The 21035-nt window shown below is 40.5% G+C and overlaps 1 protein-coding gene and 1 pseudogene across 2 annotated transcripts; one reads left to right on the top strand and one right to left on the bottom strand.

The window, feature by feature from the left end:
* The first annotated feature begins 828 nt into the window (after nt 1–828).
* On the top strand, nt 829–20780 carry SAR1A (secretion associated Ras related GTPase 1A). Its single transcript, XM_003258172.4, has 7 exons — nt 829–938; nt 9098–9171; nt 9291–9410; nt 9959–10024; nt 13103–13206; nt 17009–17140; nt 18384–20780. The coding sequence occupies exons 2-7, from the start codon at nt 9114–9116 to the stop codon at nt 18498–18500; spliced, it is 597 nt and encodes a 198-aa protein (XP_003258220.1). The 5' UTR covers nt 829–938; nt 9098–9113; the 3' UTR covers nt 18501–20780.
* Nucleotides 6331–7480, bottom strand: LOC100592168 (annotated as a pseudogene). Its single transcript, XR_179713.3, has one exon. The product of XR_179713.3 is annotated as a calmodulin-like (transcript).
* Nucleotides 20781–21035: the final 255 nt, after the last annotated feature.

Raw genomic sequence — 21035 nt, 5'->3', positions numbered from 1 at the left:
GGGTGAAATTACACAAAGCGCGCAAAGTACCCAGTGCTCTGCCTGGAACATAAGTGCACAATAAATACTAGCTGTTTTTCTGTGTTTTTCTAAAACATAGGCCACCCCAGGGCAAGGAAGTGCGACTCAAAGCAAAAGCAGCTGGGCGCGGTGGCTCACGCCTCTCATCCCAGCACTTTGGAAGGCCTAGGCCAGCGGATCACTTGAGGTCACGAGTTCGAGACCAGACTGGCCAACACGGTGAAACCCTGTCTCTATAAAAATACAAAAAATTAGCCAGGTGTGGTGACATGCGCCTGTAGTCCCAGCTACTCGGGAGGCTGAGGCATAAGAATCGCTTGAATCCGGGAGGTGGAGTTTGCAGTGAGCCGAGATCGCGCCACTGCACTCCAGCCTGGGCGACAAAGTGAGACTCCATCTCAAGAGAAAAAAAAAAAAAAAAAAAAGCAAAAGCTTGGAGGGATCCACATCAAGTGCAGGGCCCCAAGGTCAACTCATCTTTCCCAGGACCTATGTCACCGTCGGTCCCCGCTTCCGACTTTCCTGGTGCGTCTGGAAAGGGAAGCCGCGATCCCGAGGATACCAGGCCGCTCAGGGACTCCAGGACCCAGCCCCGGACCCAGGGTCCCGGCGCTGCCACGTCTCGCGCGGTCAGCTAGCCAGACGGGAGCAGGCGGGGACGAGGCGGGGCCAGACCCCGAGCGCACTTTGTCACACCTTATGCCCGCCCCTCCTCGGCCCGAGTCGCTGGTGGGACGGCACCTGGGCAGAGAGGCGTAACGCTGCGAGAGGGCGGGGTCCATTACGCGCCCGGAAGTCCCGGGGAGGGGTGTGACGTACATCCGGCGAGTAGCTGGCGGTCCCGGGTGCTGCTGGTTGGTGTTCTCTGAGGGAGGGTCCGAGCCAGCCGCCGTTTTGCCGGAGGAGCGCCTCAGGCCGTGAGTCTGAGGGCCACGTCGGGGACGGGAGTTGGGGCTCGAGGGGCTGGGACGGAAGGCGGGGAGGTCGGAGCGGAGGCTGGCCCTGGCGGGGTTGGGGGGGGAAGTGACACGCAGGCGGTTCTGTGGGGCCGCGGGGCTGATTCTGGGCGGGGACGGGCCAACTTGGCCAGATCTGCTCCGTCCCCTACTATCCTCTTTGGCCTGGGGTCCACCTGCATTCCGCTCGGGGGTCTCGCAGCTGCTGGGCCGGGTAACAGTTTCTTGTCTGTACCGTGCGCTCCGGTTTACGAAATGGCTCCATGTCCTCTGTCTCGGAAGAGCCTCACAGCCCTCGGTGAGGCGGGTGGGAGCCCTTGATGATTATCCTTGTTTTGTAGACTCGGAGACTGAGGCTGGCCGAGGCTCCGCAGTTAGCCAGTGTGAGCGCTCGAACCTGGTCTACAGGCCCCTAGTCCAGGGCTTACCCCCAAGTCAGCGCTCGGTTGTCGTCCGATGGCCCGGGTCAAACCCTGTATTTTCTCCTTCCACCTTCCCCTTTTCCCCTGTCTGGTCTCTGCATGGAAAAACTTCCTTATGTGCATTTGACATGGATTAGTGTTTTCTTCACGATTCTAGCCAGTGGGTCAGGAGCATCTTTATCTCGATTCCATCTGCTTCGGTTGCGACAGGGGACTTAGGGAGATTTGCCATGGGGCTGACCTTTGACATTTACCCCGCAGCTAAGCAGAGTTAGCTAAAAGCCAGCCGCCTACTACCCCAAATCTGCCTGGAATTGCGTCTTAAAGTTGCCCTGATTGTGTATAACAAGTCATGCGTAAATTTTTAAATTGGGTAATGGTCAGCTTGGTGCCCTCCTTTTCTGTTAACATTTGTTTGAATCATTTAGCTCTGGAATTCGCAAGTTTTCGTTTTAGGTACATTAATAGTGTTTTGTTGATAGTTTAAGAGACCTACCTTAAATTTTAGATTACTCTTAACTTCTCGTAAGGTGGTACAATGGACCAAGAATAGAAAATAAATAGAATGCTAGTTATTAAAATACCATTCAAAAGATGTGATGAGTCGTAAGGAAGAGAACTTCGGAAGATCATCCTCTGTGTAGTTGGTGGATTAAAGAAGTTTTAGTTTTTTTTTTTTTTCCAGCAATTTTGTGATTTGGGTTTGAATTTTATGTACTGTTAACAGAAAGAGCTTAGGCTTTGGTGTTAGAGATGAGGGTTTAAGCCCTGGCACTATTACTTTTTCAACTGAGCAGTCTTAAACGACTCAGCAAAACTAGAAGTATCCTCATCTTTATCTTGTTAAATAAGGCCAGTGATCCTTGCCTGGTAGGGTTGGTGTGAGGATGAAATGAGATATACAAGTACTGTGCAGATTATAAAACTACTGATGAGTTGGTACAAATCCTAAGATCTTAAGGAGAGAGGAGCCACCAAGGCCATTTTCAGCTGCTGAGGAGGCTGAGGTGGTAAGTTCTCTTGAGCCTGGGAGGTTGAGGCTGCAGTGAGCCATGATGGCAACACTGCACTTCAGCCTGGGAGACAGAGTCTTGGTCTGTCTTTAAAAAAAGGGGGGGCAGGGCATTTTCTTAACTTTGGGTAGCAGTGCAACCCAACTCTTCGGATCTAGTAAGGGTTTTTATTATTTTTAGCTCACCCGAAGTGTTTCTTCAGTCAGCCTCCACTCTGATCACTCCTTTACAACCCAACACTTCTATATATATTATATATATTTGTACTACACTGATTTTCAGTCAATACTTTACAGACTTGTAAAAAATGTTTACATCACTTTAGAAATATTTTCTTTCTTTTTTTTGAGATGGAGTTTTTGCTCTTGTTGTCCAGACTGGAGTGCAATGTCGTGACCTCAGCTCACTGCAACCTCTGCCTCCTGGGTTCAAGCGATTCTCCTGCCTCAACCTCCCGAGTAGCTGGGATTACAGGCGCCCACCATGCCTAGCTAATTTTTGTATTTTAAGTAGGGGTGGGGTTTCACCATGTTGGCCAGGCTGATTTCGAACTCCTGACCTCAGGTCATCCACTTGCCTCGGCCTCCCAAAGTGCTGGGATTACAGGCATGAGCCAAGTATTTTCAACTAGATGAATTCTGCAAAGGTGAAAAGGAGAAAATGCCACACTTTAAATAGTTTTTCATGGCAATTGAACTACTTTAATTTTCCGTTTTATTTTCCTTTGACACTCCTGCTTTTAAGCTGTCTCCTCCCTTGGAGCATACAAATCAGCAGGAGCCAGGATTTAGCTACTTGGCTGCTTTAATTCTTCCCTCCAAAATGATCTGAGTGGGAATGACCTTAATGAGGGGTGTGCTCTAAAGGGGAGCTGTGCTTCTCCAAGCAGTAGATTGAGGAAAGTATAGGAGGATGTTTGGTTTGAGGGAGTTGCAGAGGAAGGGCACATTGTTCTTTTACTTATTTACAGTAAATGGGAATTTAAGCACAGGAGCTTTATTAAGTATATTTAAGTTATTGGACTCCTTAAAGTGCGGACTCAATTTCCAGAGAAAACTATTAGTTAATGTGATAAATGCGGTCTTTCTTCTGAAATATATTTGTTACTGAAAAGGCAAAAAGAAATCACCTTATTTAGTATTTTTTCCTAAGAGCTTAGTATGTACCTCCACCCAAACTGCCAAACTTTCTTTGGCTGTCTTTGGTAAGGGCCATGAAAAATAAATATTAATTAGGCCCTAAAATTTATAGATTAGGCCATGGGCCTGATAAAAACCCAGTAATTGGATGAAAAACATACCATCTCTACTTTTCAATTTACTCTTTTTTTTTTTTTTTTGAGATGGAGTCCTGCTCTGTCACCCAGGCTGAAGTGCAGTGGCGCGATCTCTGCTCACTGCAACCTCCGCCTCCCAGGTTCAAGCGATTCTCCTGCCTCAGCCTTCTGCTGCTGGGATTACAAGCAAGCGCTGCCGTGCCCAGCTGTTCATTTTATTCTTCATCTGGCATTCTTTGAATGAATGTAAGGGGATTATTTTGTGGGTAACGCTTTTACTGGTTACTGTTCATGAAAATTTTGATTGCAGTTGGTCATATCTAGTATAAAGCCCTGTGTTCAGATGCTCTTGCTGATGGAGAAGAGTAAAAGTGTGGACCTTCCATTTTTATGCACCATATCTGAGATACTAAAGCAAAAATTCAGCATGACCAGACAATGCTGAGAAACCTTAAGACCCACCAGCGTGTCTAGATCCTACCCTCTTAATTTCATTCAGAGGTCATTTTGCTTATTACCAATATATGTAAACCTTTTAGTAGCTTTTGATAGCTATGAGAAACAATAGAAAAAGTAGTGTTAATATCACTACCAGTTAAGTTATTTACTTGCTTGGGAACTTACTGCTATATTCTGAACAAGTATTCTTTTTTTGTTTTTTGTTTTTTGAGACAGGGTCTTGCTCTGCCATCCAGGCTGGGGTGCAGTGACACAATCATAGCTCACGGCAGCCTCGAATTCCTGGGCTCAAGCAATCCTCTTGCCTCAGCCTCCCAAGTTGCTGGAACTACAAGCACGTGCCACCATGCCTGGCTAATTTTATTTTTATTTTTTTTTTTTTTGTAGAGTTGCGGGTCTCTCTGTGTTACCCAGGCTGGTCTTGAACTCCTGAGGTCAGGGAGGAATTCCCCCACCTCAGCCTCACAAAATGCTGGGATTACAGGTGTGAGTTACGGGGGCCCAGCCTGAATAAGTATTCTTATTTTAAGAAGATCTATTTGTAAAATGAGTTTGGGTGTGATTATTCATGTATGAAAAGATTCTCTTCTTATCCCTTAATGGTTCTCTAAAATAGTGATGTCATTTCTTTTTATAAATTGAGACCCGTGTCTGCAAAAATGTTTAAATATTGAGATAGCATTGGTAAATGGAGCAGGGCGAGTGGTGCCGGCCAGTAGAATTTTGGGTGACTTTTGTTTTTTAGAGCTGTTTACAGGGTAGATTAATATGTTTTTCATTCAAATCAATGTGCTTTTCATTCTTATTTTCTATTAGTGCATCTAAGTGGCATTTTGATTCACATTATTGATGAGACTGATTTCCTAGAGTTGTTCTTCACTGGATGACAGCAGTGGTATGTCTAGGGAATGTGAATGAACCGCTGCCTGAAGCCACACAGTAAAAGAAAGTATAGGCATACCTCGGATATACTGTGAGTTTGGTTCCAGACTACTGAAATAAAACAAGTACAGTAAAGCAAGTAACACGAATATTTTGGTTTCCTAGTGTACATAAAAGTTACGTTTACACTATACTGTAGTCTGTTAAGTGTACAGTAGCATTATGTCTTAGAAAATACATACCTTATTTAAAAAATACTTTAGGCTAAAAAATGCTAACAAGCATCTGAGCCTTCTGCGAGTCATAACCTCTTTGCTGATTGGGGATCTTACCTCCATGTTACTCCACGTTGATGGCTGTTGACTGATCAGGTTGGTGATTGCTAAAGGTTGGGGTGGCTGTGGCAATTTCTTAAAATAAGACAACAATGAAGTTTGTTGCATCAGTTAATGCTTGTTTTCAAGAAGGATTTCTCTGTAGCATGCAGTGCTGTTTGATAGCATTTTACCCATAGCAGAATTTATTTCAAAATTGGAACCAGTCCTCTTAAACCCTGCGGCTGCTCAAGTAAGTTTATGTAAACTCAAGTAAGTTTTTGTAATTTTCTAGATCGTTGGTGTCATTTCAACAGTATTCATAGCATCTTCACCAGGACTAGATTCCATCTCAAGAAAACCACTTTTTTTGCTTATCCATAAGAAGCATCTCTTCATCCATTAGTTTGATCATGAAATTACAGCAGTTGTCACATCTTCAGGCTCTACTTCTAATTCTAGTTCTCTTGCTGTTTCTACCATATCTAAGGTTACTTCTTCCTCCGAAGTCTCGAACCCCTCAAAGTTATCCACGAGGGTTGAAATCACTGTCTTCCAAACTCCTGTTAATATTGATATTTTGACCTCTTCCCATGAATCATAACTGTTCTTACTGGTACCTAGAATGGTGACTCCTTTCCAGGAGGTTTTCAGTTTACTTTGCCCAGATCCAGCAGAGAAATCAGTCTATAGCATTGATAGCTTTGTGAAATATATTTCTTAAATGAAAGACTGGCAAATCGAAAATACTCCTTGATCCATGGGAAGCAGAATGGATGTTGTTAGTAGACATTAAAACAACATTAACTTCTTTCTGCATCTCCATCAAAGCCCATCGGTGACCAGGTGCGTTGTCAATGAGCAGTAATATCTTGAAATCTTTTTTTCTGAGCAATAGGTCTTCACAGTGGGCTTAAAATATTTAGTAAACCATGCTGTAAACAGATGTGTGGTAGGCAGAGTAGATTTAGTGTAATTCTTTTTTTTAATTGTAATTTTTTTATTGGAAAACAAATACACAACTTGGAATGGATTTGAGGCAAATTGTGCCGTAAACACATTTTCTTTAAGTGGCTAAACAGTTTAAAAAGCAAGTAACAGTAAAAGAAAATGTTTCTGGTACAGGACCAGCAGTACAAAAAAAATAGTGTATGAGGTACCTGGGAGTACCTGGATAATACAGCTGTTCTGCAGTAGTGCAACTTTTAAGTACATATTGTTGGCTGTCCGTAGTCCACACAGAGTTACAACTCCATACTTCAACAACATGCTGACAGTTCCTAAAGAAAACTACTTTAAAAAAAGGCATAACCCAGATGTTCCCTTATTTGACCAATTCCACCTAAGTTTAGATGTGCAGAAAGGCTTAGATATATCCAGAGTAAGCCACAGGCAACATGCTACTTCATCAGTTTTCTAAAATAATGTTTCAGGGCAATGACAGTAAGGGAAGAACACATGGAGGAATGAAGTCCTGATTACCATACATGCATATTTTTTTGACAGTAGGGAGAAGCCTTTTACAGATAAGTTACAAACAAAAGGCAAATAAACAGTTTTGTACAAGAAATTTAACACATTCTATACAAGGTCTTCATTATGCTGTCATCATTTGTACAAACTCGTAGTTTACTTGACCATCACCATCAGGATCTGCTTCCCTGATCATTTAATCAACTTCTTCATCTGTTAACTTCACTCCAAGGTTTGTCATCACATGGTGAAGTTCTACACCACTAATATAGCCATTGCCATCCTTGTCAAACACACAGAATGCTTCTCTAATTTCTTCTTCACTGTCTGTGTCTTTCATTTTTCTTGCCATCATTGTCAGAAATTCAGGGAAGTGAATTGTGCCATTACCATCAGCATCTACTTCATTAATCATGTCCTGTAACTCTGCTTCTGTGGGATTCTGCCTGAGACCTCATTACAGTTCCCAGTTTTTTTGTTGTTATAGTTCCATCATCATCTTTGTCAAATAGTGAAAAAACTTCTTTGAATTCTGCAATCTGCTCTTCAGTCAGTTGGTCAGCCATGCTGCAAGTGCTACTGGTTTCCGAGACGCAACCACACAACCACTCTGCTCGCTCACTTGCTCCACTTGGACTGATTCATTGTCATTCTTAAGGGTCTTAGGATTTTCAGAATGGTGAATGAGTATGGGTCCTAGGATTTTCAGAATGGTAAATGAATATTGGCTTCAACGTAAAGTCACCTTGCATTAGCCCATAACAAGAGAGTCAGCTTGCCCCTTGAAGCTTTGAAGGCAAGCAATGACATCTCCCTTCTAGCTATGAAAGTCCTAGATGGCTTTTCAAATAGAAGGCTGTTTTGCCTACATTGAAAATGTGTTGCTTAGTGTAGCCACCCACCTTCATCAGTTATCTTGCTGCAGCTTCTACATCAGCACTTGCTTTTTTACCTCGTGTTTTTGTTTTATTTTATTATTTTTTTTTTTATCAGCAATAAGGCTGTTTCATTTTCTTGACGTTCATGGGTTTGCTGGAGTAGCATTTTTAATTTTCTTCAAGAACTTTTCCTTTGCATTTACAATTTGGGTAACTGTTGAGTGCAAGAGGCCTAGCTTCTGGCTTATCTCAGGTTTTGATGTGTCTTCCTCACTAAGCTTAATCATTTCTAACTTTTGCTTTCAAGGGATAGACCTGTTACCTTCACTTGGAGAATAGGGAGGCCTGGGGTGGTGGTGGCAGGGCTGTGGAGGAAGTCATTAAGTTTGCTGTCTTCTATGGTTGTGGTTTGTGGCACAACAAAACAATTATAATAGTAATACCAAAGATCACCAATGGTAGATCATGATGACAGATATAAGAATAATGAAAAAGTTTGACATATTGTGTGAGAATTACCAAAATGTAACACAGAGACATGAAGGGAGCACATGCTGTTAGAAAATGGTACTGATACACTTACTCAACTCAGGGCTGCTTCCAACCTTCAATTTGTAAAAAACCAGGAAACCTCAAGATCCACAAAGTATCATCAAATGAGGTATGCCTTTATATTTTTAACTCCTAGTTCTCTGAGTATCATAGATCAAAAACTATTAGGAAACCAGTTATTTTTGCACATATAAGGATTCTAGGGCCTGTCCTCCAGATTGCAAAATCTGTAAGTGTCAAGAAAGAAGAATATTAGTTTCTCTTTACTTTGCTTCCTCCCTTCCTCTTCCCTCCCCTCCTCCCCTTCCCTTCCCTTTTCCCCTCCCCCTCCTCCCCTGCCCCCCTCCTCCCCTGCCCCCCTCCTCCCCTCTCTTTTCTTTTCCTTCCCTTTCCCTTTCCCTTTCCTTTCCTTTCCTTTTTCCCGTCCTGTCCTGTCCTGTCTTTTTTCTCAGAGTCTCCCTCTGTTGCCCAAGCGAGTGCAGTGGCACCGTCATGCCTCACTGCAGCCTCAAACCCCTGGGTTCAAGTAATTCTCCTGTCTCACCCTCCTGAGTAGCTGGGACTATTGGTGTATGTCATTATGTCCAGCTGTTTTTTTAGTTATGTGTAGAGATTGAGTCCAGCTTTCTTGCCCAGGCCAGTTGTGAACTCCTGGGCTCAAGTGATCCTCCTGGCTCGGCTTTCCCAAATGCTGGGATTCCAGGTGTGAGCCACCATGCCTGGCCTGCTTTCTTATGCCTGAAAACATGGGACTATAAATGTGCATCATGGCTAGGGAACAAGAGTTAACCTCTCCACAATTGTACTGTCATTCAGAAAGCTAATGTTTGCTACTTTCATATTTTATACAGGTAGTAAGCATTAATAATGTCTTTCATCTTTGAGTGGATCTACAATGGCTTCAGCAGTGTGCTCCAGTTCCTAGGTAAAGCCATTTCCTTGAAATACAGGTTTCAAAGTTTGTGCATTTCCTTCAGTAATTTAACTACAAATAGACTTTGGTCTGTAGAGAGCAAATGTGTTAACAATTTTTTTCTCTTTTAGGACTATACAAGAAATCTGGAAAACTTGTATTCTTGGGTTTGGATAATGCAGGCAAAACCACTCTTCTTCACATGCTCAAAGATGACAGATTGGGCCAACATGTTCCAACATTACATCCGAGTAGGTTTGAAAATATCAGGTGACCTTTTGATCTTTAAAGGTCAGTGTTAGGCTTGGAGGATGAATCCCTAGTTGGTGGAGTTCTTTTATTAACTGAAGTCCTAAAAGCCAACTCATACAAAAAAATTCCCTGTAAGACACACTCAGGTTATGTACTTTCAGATCTAAACCTCTGGAACTTTGTCATTATCTGTTGTCACTGGTCCTGTAAAGGGACACCTCTCCTATACCTACTTCTAAGAAGTGGAAAATAGCTTGGAAAAAAAGAAACCTTTGGCTTTTAGAATAGTTTAAGAACATTTCACCCTTGTATTCCTTTTCTTTGTTGGGAGTGGGGCGTTGCCTGGGCTGGTCTCAAAAATCCTGGGCTCAGATTATCCTCCTGCCCTCAGCCTCCTGAGTAGCTGGAACTACAGGCGGGTGCCACCACACTCAACTTCTTGTATCTTTTTCTTTACAAGGTGAAAGCATTGGTATTGGCTTATGGTACTAGTAGTTGGGGTTGTTGAATTGACAAGTTTATTTCTTCTTTTTAAACAATTTTTCAGCATCAGAAGAGCTAACAATTGCTGGAATGACCTTTACAACTTTTGACCTTGGTGGGCACGAGCAAGGTAAGCGATGACTCAGTGGAAAGCATGTTTATTGACTTATTTTTTTTGTGCCCCCGAGAGCTCCTTTTAAAAGCAGTGTGTCATTTTTACCTTTTACATTACTTACATTTTAGAATTAGGATCTTATTACTTTGGTGAAGTTGTTTCATTCATTTTTTTTTAAGTAATTTCAAACTTGTCAAAAGTTGCATTAAATAATACACGGAAGTCCCTTTCAATATTACCCTATTGAGCTGGGATAAAGTTAGCCATAACTATTCATGAACTTTTAAGTATTTGCCTGATATAGCCAAACTCAACTCAAATCTTGACTGAAAATTTTTACAAAGCAGGACAGCATCTTGCCATTTTAATCTTCACTACATTTTTACTTATTAATGTAATTTACCTTGTAACTGGAAAATACGTTAAAAGATATATGTATTGCTTCAACAAGAGTAATTATTTCATCATTTTAACTAGACTTGCCCTAAGCCAGTATATTTTCTTCTATACCTTTTGCCCAAATTTGTTAGTCTCCTCCTCCCTACATAATACATATTAATGCTTATTTTTTATGAACTGTTTGTGAGCATATCATGCCCCTTTACTCTTTAATACTTTAGTGACGTTTTCTAAGAACAAAGATATTTCCTTGTATATAATCATAATAGTTATCAAATCCAGGAAGTTTTATTTTTATCCACTCTGTATTTCCTTTTTTTTTTTTTTGGTCAGTTGTCCTGATAATCTTTTTTATACCGTTTTTTCATCTTGACCAGGTATACAGTATCATATATTTAGTTATCAAGTCATTTTTGCATCCTTTATTCAGTGGAGTGAAAGTATGTAGGAAATATTTGTAAGTAATTTTAGACTTGTCAAAAGTTGCAAAAGTAATACAGTGACTATGTGTGATTACTATGATACAAGTTGATATTTTGTATATTCTATCCATTTCTGACAGTTGGTGGAACATTTCCTTCTACCTTTTTGCTTTCCTCAGAAGTGCTTTTTGCCTACTCAGGCTATGTCTTTGGTTTCCAGATTCCTATCAGGTGTTTAGAGACATACAGAGTGGGCATCTTTGTCTGATGGGCACTCAGTTCACATTTGACAAGACTGTAGGTATAGGAGTAAAACATTTAAGATGTGAGAATAAATATTCTGGGAAGGTAGGGAAAAGGAACTATTGAGATTCTGTCAGATTTACTTACTTGTTATTACACTGTGTGGAGAAGTCTCGTTTTGAAACATTCGGTTGAGCTAATACCGTTTTTTTTTTTTTTTTTTTTTTTTTTTTTTTTGAGATGGGGTCTTGCTCTGTTGCCCAGGCTGGAGTGCAGTGGCACAATTTTGGCATACTGCAACCTCTACTTCCTGGGCTCAAGCAATCCTCCCACCTGTTTTTTGTAGAGACTGGGTTTCCGCCATGTTGCCCAGGCTGGTCTTCAACTCCTGAGCTCAGGTGATCCACCTGCCTCAGCCTCCCAAAGTGCTGGGATTATGGGCGTGAGCCACTGTGCCCAGCCTAATACAGTTTTAAAAAAATGTATAGTAAAATATAACATTGGTCATTTCTTGTTGTTAAGTTGTTAAGCCTAATAATTTTATAGTCAGTGATTTCATTAACATATAATTACATTTTAATTAATTTATTTAATATTTATGCCCTGAAAAATCATGTATATTATGATCATAATCACATAAAATACCAGTAAAGAAAAAAGACTGGAAGAAAATGTCAGAATATTGACAAGGGGTGTGTTTTGATGGAGGGATTAGAAATGATTTTGTTTCCTTTTTTTCTGTAAGGAGCTTGTATTTTTTTCATTTGGGTAAGAATGGGTATATGGTGTCCTTTCTGCTGCTTCCACAAAAGGATTTGTAACTGCTTACAAATTTAAATTCAGAGCAAGATAAGACGGAACCTAGACCATCTGGAGAATGCAGAAGGACCAGACACCAGATAGTTTTATATACCTGAACTGGGAATTGTAGATTGTTTGGTGTGATAAATTTAGGTTTCAGGTTTTGTTAAAAGTAAGAAGGGAAATGTATTGATGTATTTAGTTTTGTTTATTTGACTGAGGAAAATCTACTTAACAAAAACACTTTTACATAATAACCTAGCCACCATTTTATAAAAGTTACTAAAATACTGTACATCTGGAGGTTTCCTTTTTTTTTTTGTATAACTTAAAAATTTTAACTTATAAAAGGAGAACAAGTGCGATGTAACAAAATCAGTATAGTATAGAACTACGGAAAGTAAAATGGAAAGTTCCTTCAACCTCTTTTTCCTAGCTCCACTCTTTAAAGGTAACCATTATTAACTGATGTAGAGATGCTTCATTATTCATTCTATTGCAAGGGCTGGAAATTAATGGCTTAGAAATGATAGTACAATTAAATCACTGCTTCCCAGCCTTTATCGTTTCATGTCACAAGCAAAAAAACAAGTAATATTTATAAGGCATGCTGGGTTAAATATGGCAGGCTGAGATAACTGGAAAATATGGTAGCCTGGGGCCTTGAACCACTTGTCAGGCCCAGTCTCCCTAAGGGCTGCGCAGAGGAGTGTGTCAAGATACCTACACACAAGTTGGCTCGAAACTAACTGGGACTAAAGTTACATGGACAAGTAATTTGTATCCTGATGTTTTAACTCAGAGGTTGCAAACTAGCTTTGGCTCCAGGGGCAAGGCAAGTCATTTAAGTGAGTAAAATTGGCTGGCTCTAAGACAGCAGGGAAATTTTGTCAAGCAAAAGTGTACAGACATCATCTGAAGGGGCAGCCACTGCTTAGTTCCTGCTGATAATTGTCATGTGGATAAGTAGGCATGGGATTGCCAGATGTTGCAGTTTTTCAAGAAAAGCGGAAACTCTGATTTTCAGATTTACAAAAATCAAGTTCAGCTCATGGACCATCAGGTTGCATCCTCTGTTCTGAATTGATACTGGCCAGAACTTGGAGAAATCCATAGAGTCTAATCTTACTGAAACCCGACCAAGATTTGTCCATTTTACAGACCATTAGGTTATTCATTTTCACAATGTATATTTTTTACTGATGCAACTACAAACTTTGTTTTTTAGCACGTCGAGTTTGGAAAAATTATCTCCCAGCAATTAATGGGATTGTCTTTCTGGTGGACTGTGCAGATCATTCTCGCCTCGTGGAATCCAAAGTTGAGCTTAATGTATGTTTTGTCTTTTAATATGTATTTTAATGTATATTTTGTCCTTTTTTGGCCTCTTTTTTTTTTTTTAAGGAATGTAGCTCAGTAGTGCCAATAATTAGTCATTCCAGTTAACATTTGGCAAAAAGACCTAGTTGCAGGAGGACAATGTTTTAAATCTAAGACATTGCTTTTCAATGTCCTGAGGAAACTCAGCTCAAACTTGAATAAATTAACTGTTGTTTCTATCATACAGTGATTATATGGCTGTATAATCATATAATATGATTATATTATAAGTTTGCTCAGGATACTCCTCATTTATGCCTGTTGTCCCAGCATAATTAATAGTATTCCGTTTCACGTGTCATGAACAGTAATTCTGTTTTGTTTTTTGACGGAGTCTCGCTCTGTTGCCCAGGTTGGAGTGCAGTGGTGCAATCTCAGCTTACTGCAACCTCCACCTCCTGGGTTCGAGGGATTCTCCTGCTTCAGCCTCCCGAGTAGCTGGGACTACAGGCACGTGCCACCACGCCCGGCTAATTTTTTGTATTTTTAGTAGTGACGGAGTTTCACCATGTTAGTCAGGATGGTCTTGATCTCCCCACCTCATGATCCACCCGCCTTGGCCTCCCAAAGTGCTGGGATTACAGGCATGAGCCACCGCGCCTGGCCCATGAACAGTAATTCTTTATAAGTAGTGTTGGCATAGTGAAAGCCTAAAAGCGATATTAGAATTCTTTACATTTTTGAATCTGCATTCTTAGCTTGTGCCTACCCACCTTCCCACTGAATGACTTGCCAGACCTTCATGGTCTGTTCTCAGTCTTCAGTTTTGGTTGCATACATCCTTTGATACTATCAAGGACTCACTTCAAGTTTTCTCCTTTGTCAACATTGCATTTTCTCTTGGCTTGATGGTTTCTATACTATTGGCTTTGTTATCCCTACTCCTTTACCCTATATCTCTTCTTTCTCTTTGATTTATAACTCCTTGCATTCTTGTTTCTGGCAACTTGAACCTGTCTTGAATTTATTTCTAAGTATGTTTCTCACATCTATAGCTCCAGCCTCATGTAGAATTGCCTGCCACACAATCTTTACCTTGCTTTTTTTTTTTTTTTTTAAACAGAATCTTCCTCTGTGGCCCAGGCTGGAGTCCAATGGTGCAATCACAGCTCACTGTAACCTCCAGACTTCTGGGCTCAAGCGATCTTCCTGCCTCAGCCTCCCAAGCAGCTAGGACTACAGGCATACACCACCACACCCAGCTAATTTTTTTTAAAAAAGTGTTTTTGTAGAGACAGGGTCTCCTTATGTTGCCCAGGCTGGTCTCAATCTCCTGGCTTCAGGTGATCCTCTGCCTCGGCCTCATGAGGTGCTGGGATTACAGGCATGAGCCACCGTGCATGGTCTCCATTCTCTTTGTTTAAACTCCTCTTTTCACTCTTGATTTTGGAGCTATCTCTCTGGCTTATACTTCTGTCTCTTTGAGAAGCACTAGTTCTTCTGGTTAGTCCTTAAATGTTGGTGTTCTCCAGAGTCTACTTTCTCCTAGGCTGGTCTCATCTACTCCTTTCATTTGCCACCTACATGTCAGTGACTCTCAAATGCATTTCTCTCCTGTAGACCTCTCCTGAGCTCCAATCTCATACCTAATCCTGCCTACTCTCGACAACTCCTACTACTGATTCTGTTTTCCTAGAATGGAACTATTTGTCTTTCCCACCCATCACCTACCTGGACATGCAGTCCACAAATCTGTGAATTAATATAAATCCTACCATGACCCTGACATGCACCATAATGCTAGAAGGAACTGCTTCAGACTTCATTGCCCTACTTAATATCCTTTGATAGTTCTCTATCATTTTCAGGATAAAATCTATAAATCTTTTGCATAGCACATAAGATCATTCACGATCCTCCCTCTGTTTGTTTTTACTGCCTACCTTGAACTATATTCCAAACAAACAACTTAGCCATCCTTGAATATGCACAAGTAGCTACTGCCTGGCTTTTTCACCTGTACCTCTCCTCAACCCCTCACTTTGTCGGCAAGTTTTAAAATGTTCTATAAGAGTCCTCAGAGTTCAGATATGACTGCTTCTGGTAAGCCTCCCTTGACCTCTGAGACTGTGTTAGACTCCTACCTTACCAATGTCTGTTGTCTTTATTGATTTTTTTACAGTTCTTTCTCATCAGACTATGAACTAACATGATAGGGACTGTGTCTTATTTCTTTGCAAAACTCCTGCACCTAGCAAAGCATTAGACACATTAGGTACTTTGTTATTGCTTAATGAATGAAGGACATTCTTATTCTAATTTTGTGTAACATTTCCTGGAATTCCAGATGGTCAGAGTACGTTTCCCTTTATCTCTTTAACTCTGCTTTCCCCCCTAGCTTTCCTATTGGTGACAACTAGATTCCCAGGCTTGAAATCGGTGCCAGTTTTGACTCATTTGTCTCTTTTTTATTTTTTTTTAATCATTTAGACATTGGTCTCTTCAATTCTTTCTTCAAAATGCCTCCTGCAGTGAATTGAATGCCCTACCTTAAGCTAGATCATGATCTCTTACGTGGACACCACAGATAGATACTATTTGTGAATTCATTATACTGAAATAAGATTTTATTCACTAACTTCTGGATTTGTGGTCTTTTAGGATATATTGCAGCTCACTTCTCACACTGGCCCCAGAATGTGAGTCATCTCTTCCCATCCATTTACTTTGTTGCTGCATGTCAATCTAAATGCTTGAATCCAGCCATGCAGTACTGTGTGGCTTCCTGAATTATTGTCCTACTGCAAAGCCATTGTTTATGTTCTTCCTTCTCCTTTACATCTGTCCAGACCCTGTCCTTCCTTTAGAACCCTGTTTAGGTTCCAGATCTTTTCTAAGACTTTGCTCAAGCCCAAAATTGCCATTTTATTTCCCTGAACTTGTCTTAGTGTTAATATTCAGTTCCCATTCATTGTGACACTTATTCACTATGTTGTGTTCTTACTTGGCTTTGTTAACATAAATGTGGCTGGGTGTGGTGGCTCATGCCTGTAATTCCAGCATTTTGGGAGGCTGAGGTTGGCAGATTACTTGAGGGCCAGGAGTTTGAGACCAGCCTGGCCAACATGGTAAAACTCCATCTCTACTAAAAAAAATACAAAAATTAGCCAGGTATGGTAGCACATGCCTGTAGTCCCAGCGACTCAGGAGGCTGAGGTGGGAGAATCGCTTGAACCTGGGAGTCACAGGTTGCAGTGAGCTGAGATTAAGAAAAAAAAAATGTGAACATAGAGTGAGGATTTTTTTGAGGACAGGAATGTGCTTCCTTTTGTATCCTCAGTGCCTGAGATAGTTACCCTTCCTTCTGTATTCCTCTCAATGCCTGAGACAGTTCTTTGCACACATTGGGGTCGAATACTTGGGGAGTCCCTGTAGTCATCTTTGAGGTTCTGTAGCCAGAGCATTCATTCTTGTAGGACTGTGCTGAGGGACATCCTGAGGATAGTTTGTGGCTGAGCAGATTAGCTCAAAAGTTAATGTTGGGGCAGTTCTGCTGCCTTGTAAATAAATAGACTAAAGTTGCAACTGTTTCGAGGCACTTAGGAGATTTTTACCTAATGTCATGGGTGTTGTGTAATGTCAAGGTGAATCTTTAATCACTCAGGTATAAAGTTGATCAGATTTTCACTTTACATTAATGCCTTAAAAGATTAGTGGAAGTCAGAATTTTCATTATCTGGTGGGCTTTTGTAGATTCCTCACTTAATTCTTTTTTTTCTTTCTTTTTTTTTTTTTTTTTTTTTTCAATCTTTAGGCTTTAATGACTGATGAAACAATATCCAATGTGCCAATCCTTATCTTGGGTAACAAAATTGACAGAACAGATGCAATCAGTGAAGAAAAACTCCGTGAGATATTTGGGCTTTATGGACAGACCACAGGAAAGGTAAGAGAAAAATATTTGGGTTACATATAAAGGACATTAACAGTTTTTAAAACATGACGTTTTGCTATCTAGATTACCCTTTTCTTTTAAAGGCTTAAATAGGCTTAGGATTTGTTTTACTGTGGGTATTTTGTAAGCTCACTAGAGGCAGGAGTATGTTCTTTTTAACGTTTTAAATGGGATTCATTCATTGGGTATTTGAGGAAGAAGGAAATGGTAGAAAAGGCAAACTTATTCTTTTAAGAGTTTATGATTATCTTTCAAATTTGATTCTGAGAAATTGCTTTTGAAATAGCCCTTTTTAGCCAGAAAAGAATTTTTTTTTTGGACTGGAGTTTGCAGGTTATGAAGAAAGATAATCATTTCAATCACTTTCCAAGCATTGAAATCAAAGCACTTGATTATCCTCATTGCTTCTTGCTGAGAGAGGTAGGACTGTTGGCCCCATTTTGCAGAGGAAGAAACAGAGAGTGATTTGTTCAGGTCTACACAGCAAGTCAGTGATAAAACCAGAAAAAGAACTTGAGTCTTCCAAATCAATAGTTTTTACTGTCTTCAGTTGGAAGGAGGACTCTTGTAGAAAAGCAGGCTTGAGAGAGAGAAAATCTAGATCAGATAAAGTTAAGAAGGAATCTTTCTGTTCTTTTTTAGCTTGGGGTTTTGGCATATTTAGTTTTTAAAAATCTTCCTTTTCTGTGATAACTTTCTGACTTTTTTACATGGTTCCTTAGTCTCACCTCTTGATTATCTGTGTCTTTATAGAAATACTTCTTTTCTTTCATTTAATTTCTCCTCTTTTGCATCAGTATTAAATACACATGAATTCTTCATTTCTTCAGTGCCACCTGTTATGAGTGTTTATTTCTGCATGCTTTTGTTAATGAGAATGTCCTTATCTCTAAACAGTCCCAGACCTCTTTTCTGCATCAGAGAGCATGCTGGTTCCATAAGTCCCAGTGGCTTTTTTCTTGGTTTGCTGCCATAACTTTACAGATAAATACTGGGTATTCAAAGCAAATGCTCTTCAGAGAGAGAGAAGCTGGGAATAGAACTGTGCTGCTTATTCTATCCTGAAAACACGAAGCCTGGGGAAGTCATCTATATGGCCTTGACCACATTTCTGTAATTAATACCTACTTAGGTTTGCTTTTAAGGAATGGATAAAATGATTGTAATGATCGTCCTTTCAACCTTTTCCACCACAGAGATGCTAATAGGCCTTTCTTGGTTTTGCCTCCTTTAGGGGAATGTGACCCTGAAGGAGCTGAATGCTCGCCCCATGGAAGTGTTCATGTGCAGTGTGCTCAAGAGGCAAGGTTACGGCGAGGGTTTCCGCTGGCTCTCCCAGTATATTGACTGATGTTTGGACGGTGAAAATAAAAGAGTTTTACTTCTCTGGACTGATCCTATTCACAGCTTCCTCATGAACTTTTCTAATAGAACAAGGAAAGCTCTCCAACCATGTCTGGCGTTGAGAAGCCAAGAGTCTCTGTCAACTCTCTCATTGCCCAGTGGTGACATGTGCTCTTCTCCACACTGTTGGGAGGTAATGCTGCCCCACATGCTGGTGCAGGTCAGTATCCCGGGACTTGGAAGCTGGCAGGATTTGCCGGGTAAAGCTGTGTGCCATCATGGGGCACCTGAAAAGAAAAACACGTCTCACCACTGTGGTTGATTCAAAAGAAAGTGATTCTATTTTTTAAAGAAAGTGTTGTTAATGTAATTGGTATCCCTCCTAACTTTTTGAGTTCACAATTTACTTGGTCCAGAGTTTTCTATTCTTTTTTTTTTTTTTTTAAAAACTAATGAATGACATTTAGATACTTCATAAAATTATGAACAGATATGGAGGCCAGAGCTCATTTGGGTAAACTTACTCCTGCTGAGTTAGCAGGTTGGTGAGAGAAGCTCCCCTGAGCTCATCTGTCTCTCTGACTGCCTTGGAGTAGGTGGCATAACCTTGTGCACAGAGAACTAGAAAAGGGGCAGAACCCTGGCCTTGCAGTTGTGGCAGGTTTCCACTGTGGTAAGCTAGGGTCATTCCTCATCAAGGAATGTGTAGCAGATTATTCAGTGTGGAGGAGTTAATTATAGAATGGGTTATTGTTGTTATTCTTACTCATGAAGTTACAGATTTCAGCCAGTCTTTGCTTTTATACTTTTGTGAAATTTAATTTCTCTCTATAGCACCTTCCTTTTTCATTTTCAGTTATAAAAAGTGACTTTCACCTCATAAAAGAGTCGAGAACATCTCTCATGTCACATACTGCAGGTGCATCGGTTACTTTTGCACAGATTCTAGGGGGACTTTTTTCTGAATAGGAAGACAGGAGAAAGTTAACAGCTTAAGGGCTCTTAATTCTGTGAGTTGAGGACTTAAAAGTATTGTAGCATTTGTTTGGATCCAGGAAAAATGTATTCAGTGGGCTTTAAAATTTCCATTTGCAGAATTTGGTCTCTCAGGCTGTTTCTGAGCTCTTTTTCTTACATTTTTTCTCCTTTGATACTTATTTTATTGGTGTTTAAAGTAAAGTAAAGGTTAACATCTGTAGCTTTTCCAGGTTTTTTTGTTTGTTTGTTTTTTAAATGAAATTGTCTTTCTCCATTGCAGAAATAAGCTGGGGAAACACTAACCCAAAAACTTTCTGTAGAGCTGTTCCTTTGGAGGCAGCCTCACTTATTGGCAATAGAGACTCAGTATAAAAGCACCAGCATCCCTACTTGGGTGATGGGGATTAATTTTATAGCATTCCATTTTCCTAGTGCCACATGTGAAATTGGATTTTGATGATCTTAATCTATATTCTACCCTTGTAGTAAAAGATCAAAAGATATATCTCCTAGGAACAGATTGGAGATAGGAGATGAAAAGTTGGGAGGATGTCTTTATTCTAATGTGAGGGTAGGGAAAATGTGGATAACATTACTGGGGTGAGGGAGGCATCGTTCTTTAGTTGGAGTTCTCATTCTTGCTCTCCAGTACTGACTTGTGGAGAAAGCATACTTTTTCACTGCCAGGTACTGAATGCAGAGGCTTAGTGAAGTATATATGTGGGAAGTGCATGCATTTCGTTTATTAGCAAACATAGCTGGATTAAGACAAAATTGTTGGTTTGGAAAGGGGTTAAAGCCTTAAGTGAACAAATCTAGCTAACAGTGAATGAAGTAGGTAATTAACTTGCATATTTTTAATTTCCTTCAGTTAAAGGTCCCCCATACTTCTCTATTCGGAGACATGAGAAGTATGATTACTTCAGTGTTAGTTTTCTTAAATTTTTTTTTTTTCCCTATTTGTCCGTTGTCACTTTGTTGCAAGCTAGAAATCTGTGGGTTATACATAGGGCAGCTCTTTGTGAAAGTGGTTTATTCCACTGGAGAAAGGAGATTGAAAATCAGTTAGAACCAATGTATTTCTTGCCCCACGGAACACTATTCCTATAAGATAGCTGAAAGAAGCTGCTGTGAGGAGCTCAGCTCCAAACACAGGATCAGCACCTTGTATAGGAATTCCCATGAATTATGACTTCCCATTCTGTTTTATCAGAGTGCATATATGTCCTATTTCAGGAAAAGTAAAACAGTCATTTACAAAAGAAAGTCAATCTGTATCCTAAGCATTTTAATAAAAAGTTAAAACAAATGTGCTATTTCCTTTTTTTTTTTTCTTTTTTTTTGCATTGGTTTGTTCTGAGCTCTGAGTTTGAACAATGCCGTTTGTTTGGGGAGGCAACCAAAAGTTCCCTGCATAGAGGAAGAGACATTTAGGGTGCGTGTGAGATACTTGAATTTTGCCACCAGGAGGGGGAAAAAGGCTGGGGTACTAGAGGTAATAGATTTAGTACTACTTGAGAGATTTGGAACGTGCTGTGGACCCAGGGTTGTTGGTCATCTCTGC

The sequence above is a fragment of the Nomascus leucogenys genome, chromosome 18, assembly GCF_006542625.1.
Source record: "Nomascus leucogenys isolate Asia chromosome 18, Asia_NLE_v1, whole genome shotgun sequence".
In the NCBI taxonomy this organism is placed as follows: domain Eukaryota; kingdom Metazoa; phylum Chordata; class Mammalia; order Primates; family Hylobatidae; genus Nomascus; species Nomascus leucogenys.
Note: the sequence above shows the minus strand (reverse complement) of the source record. Positions and strands in the feature narration are given on the sequence as shown.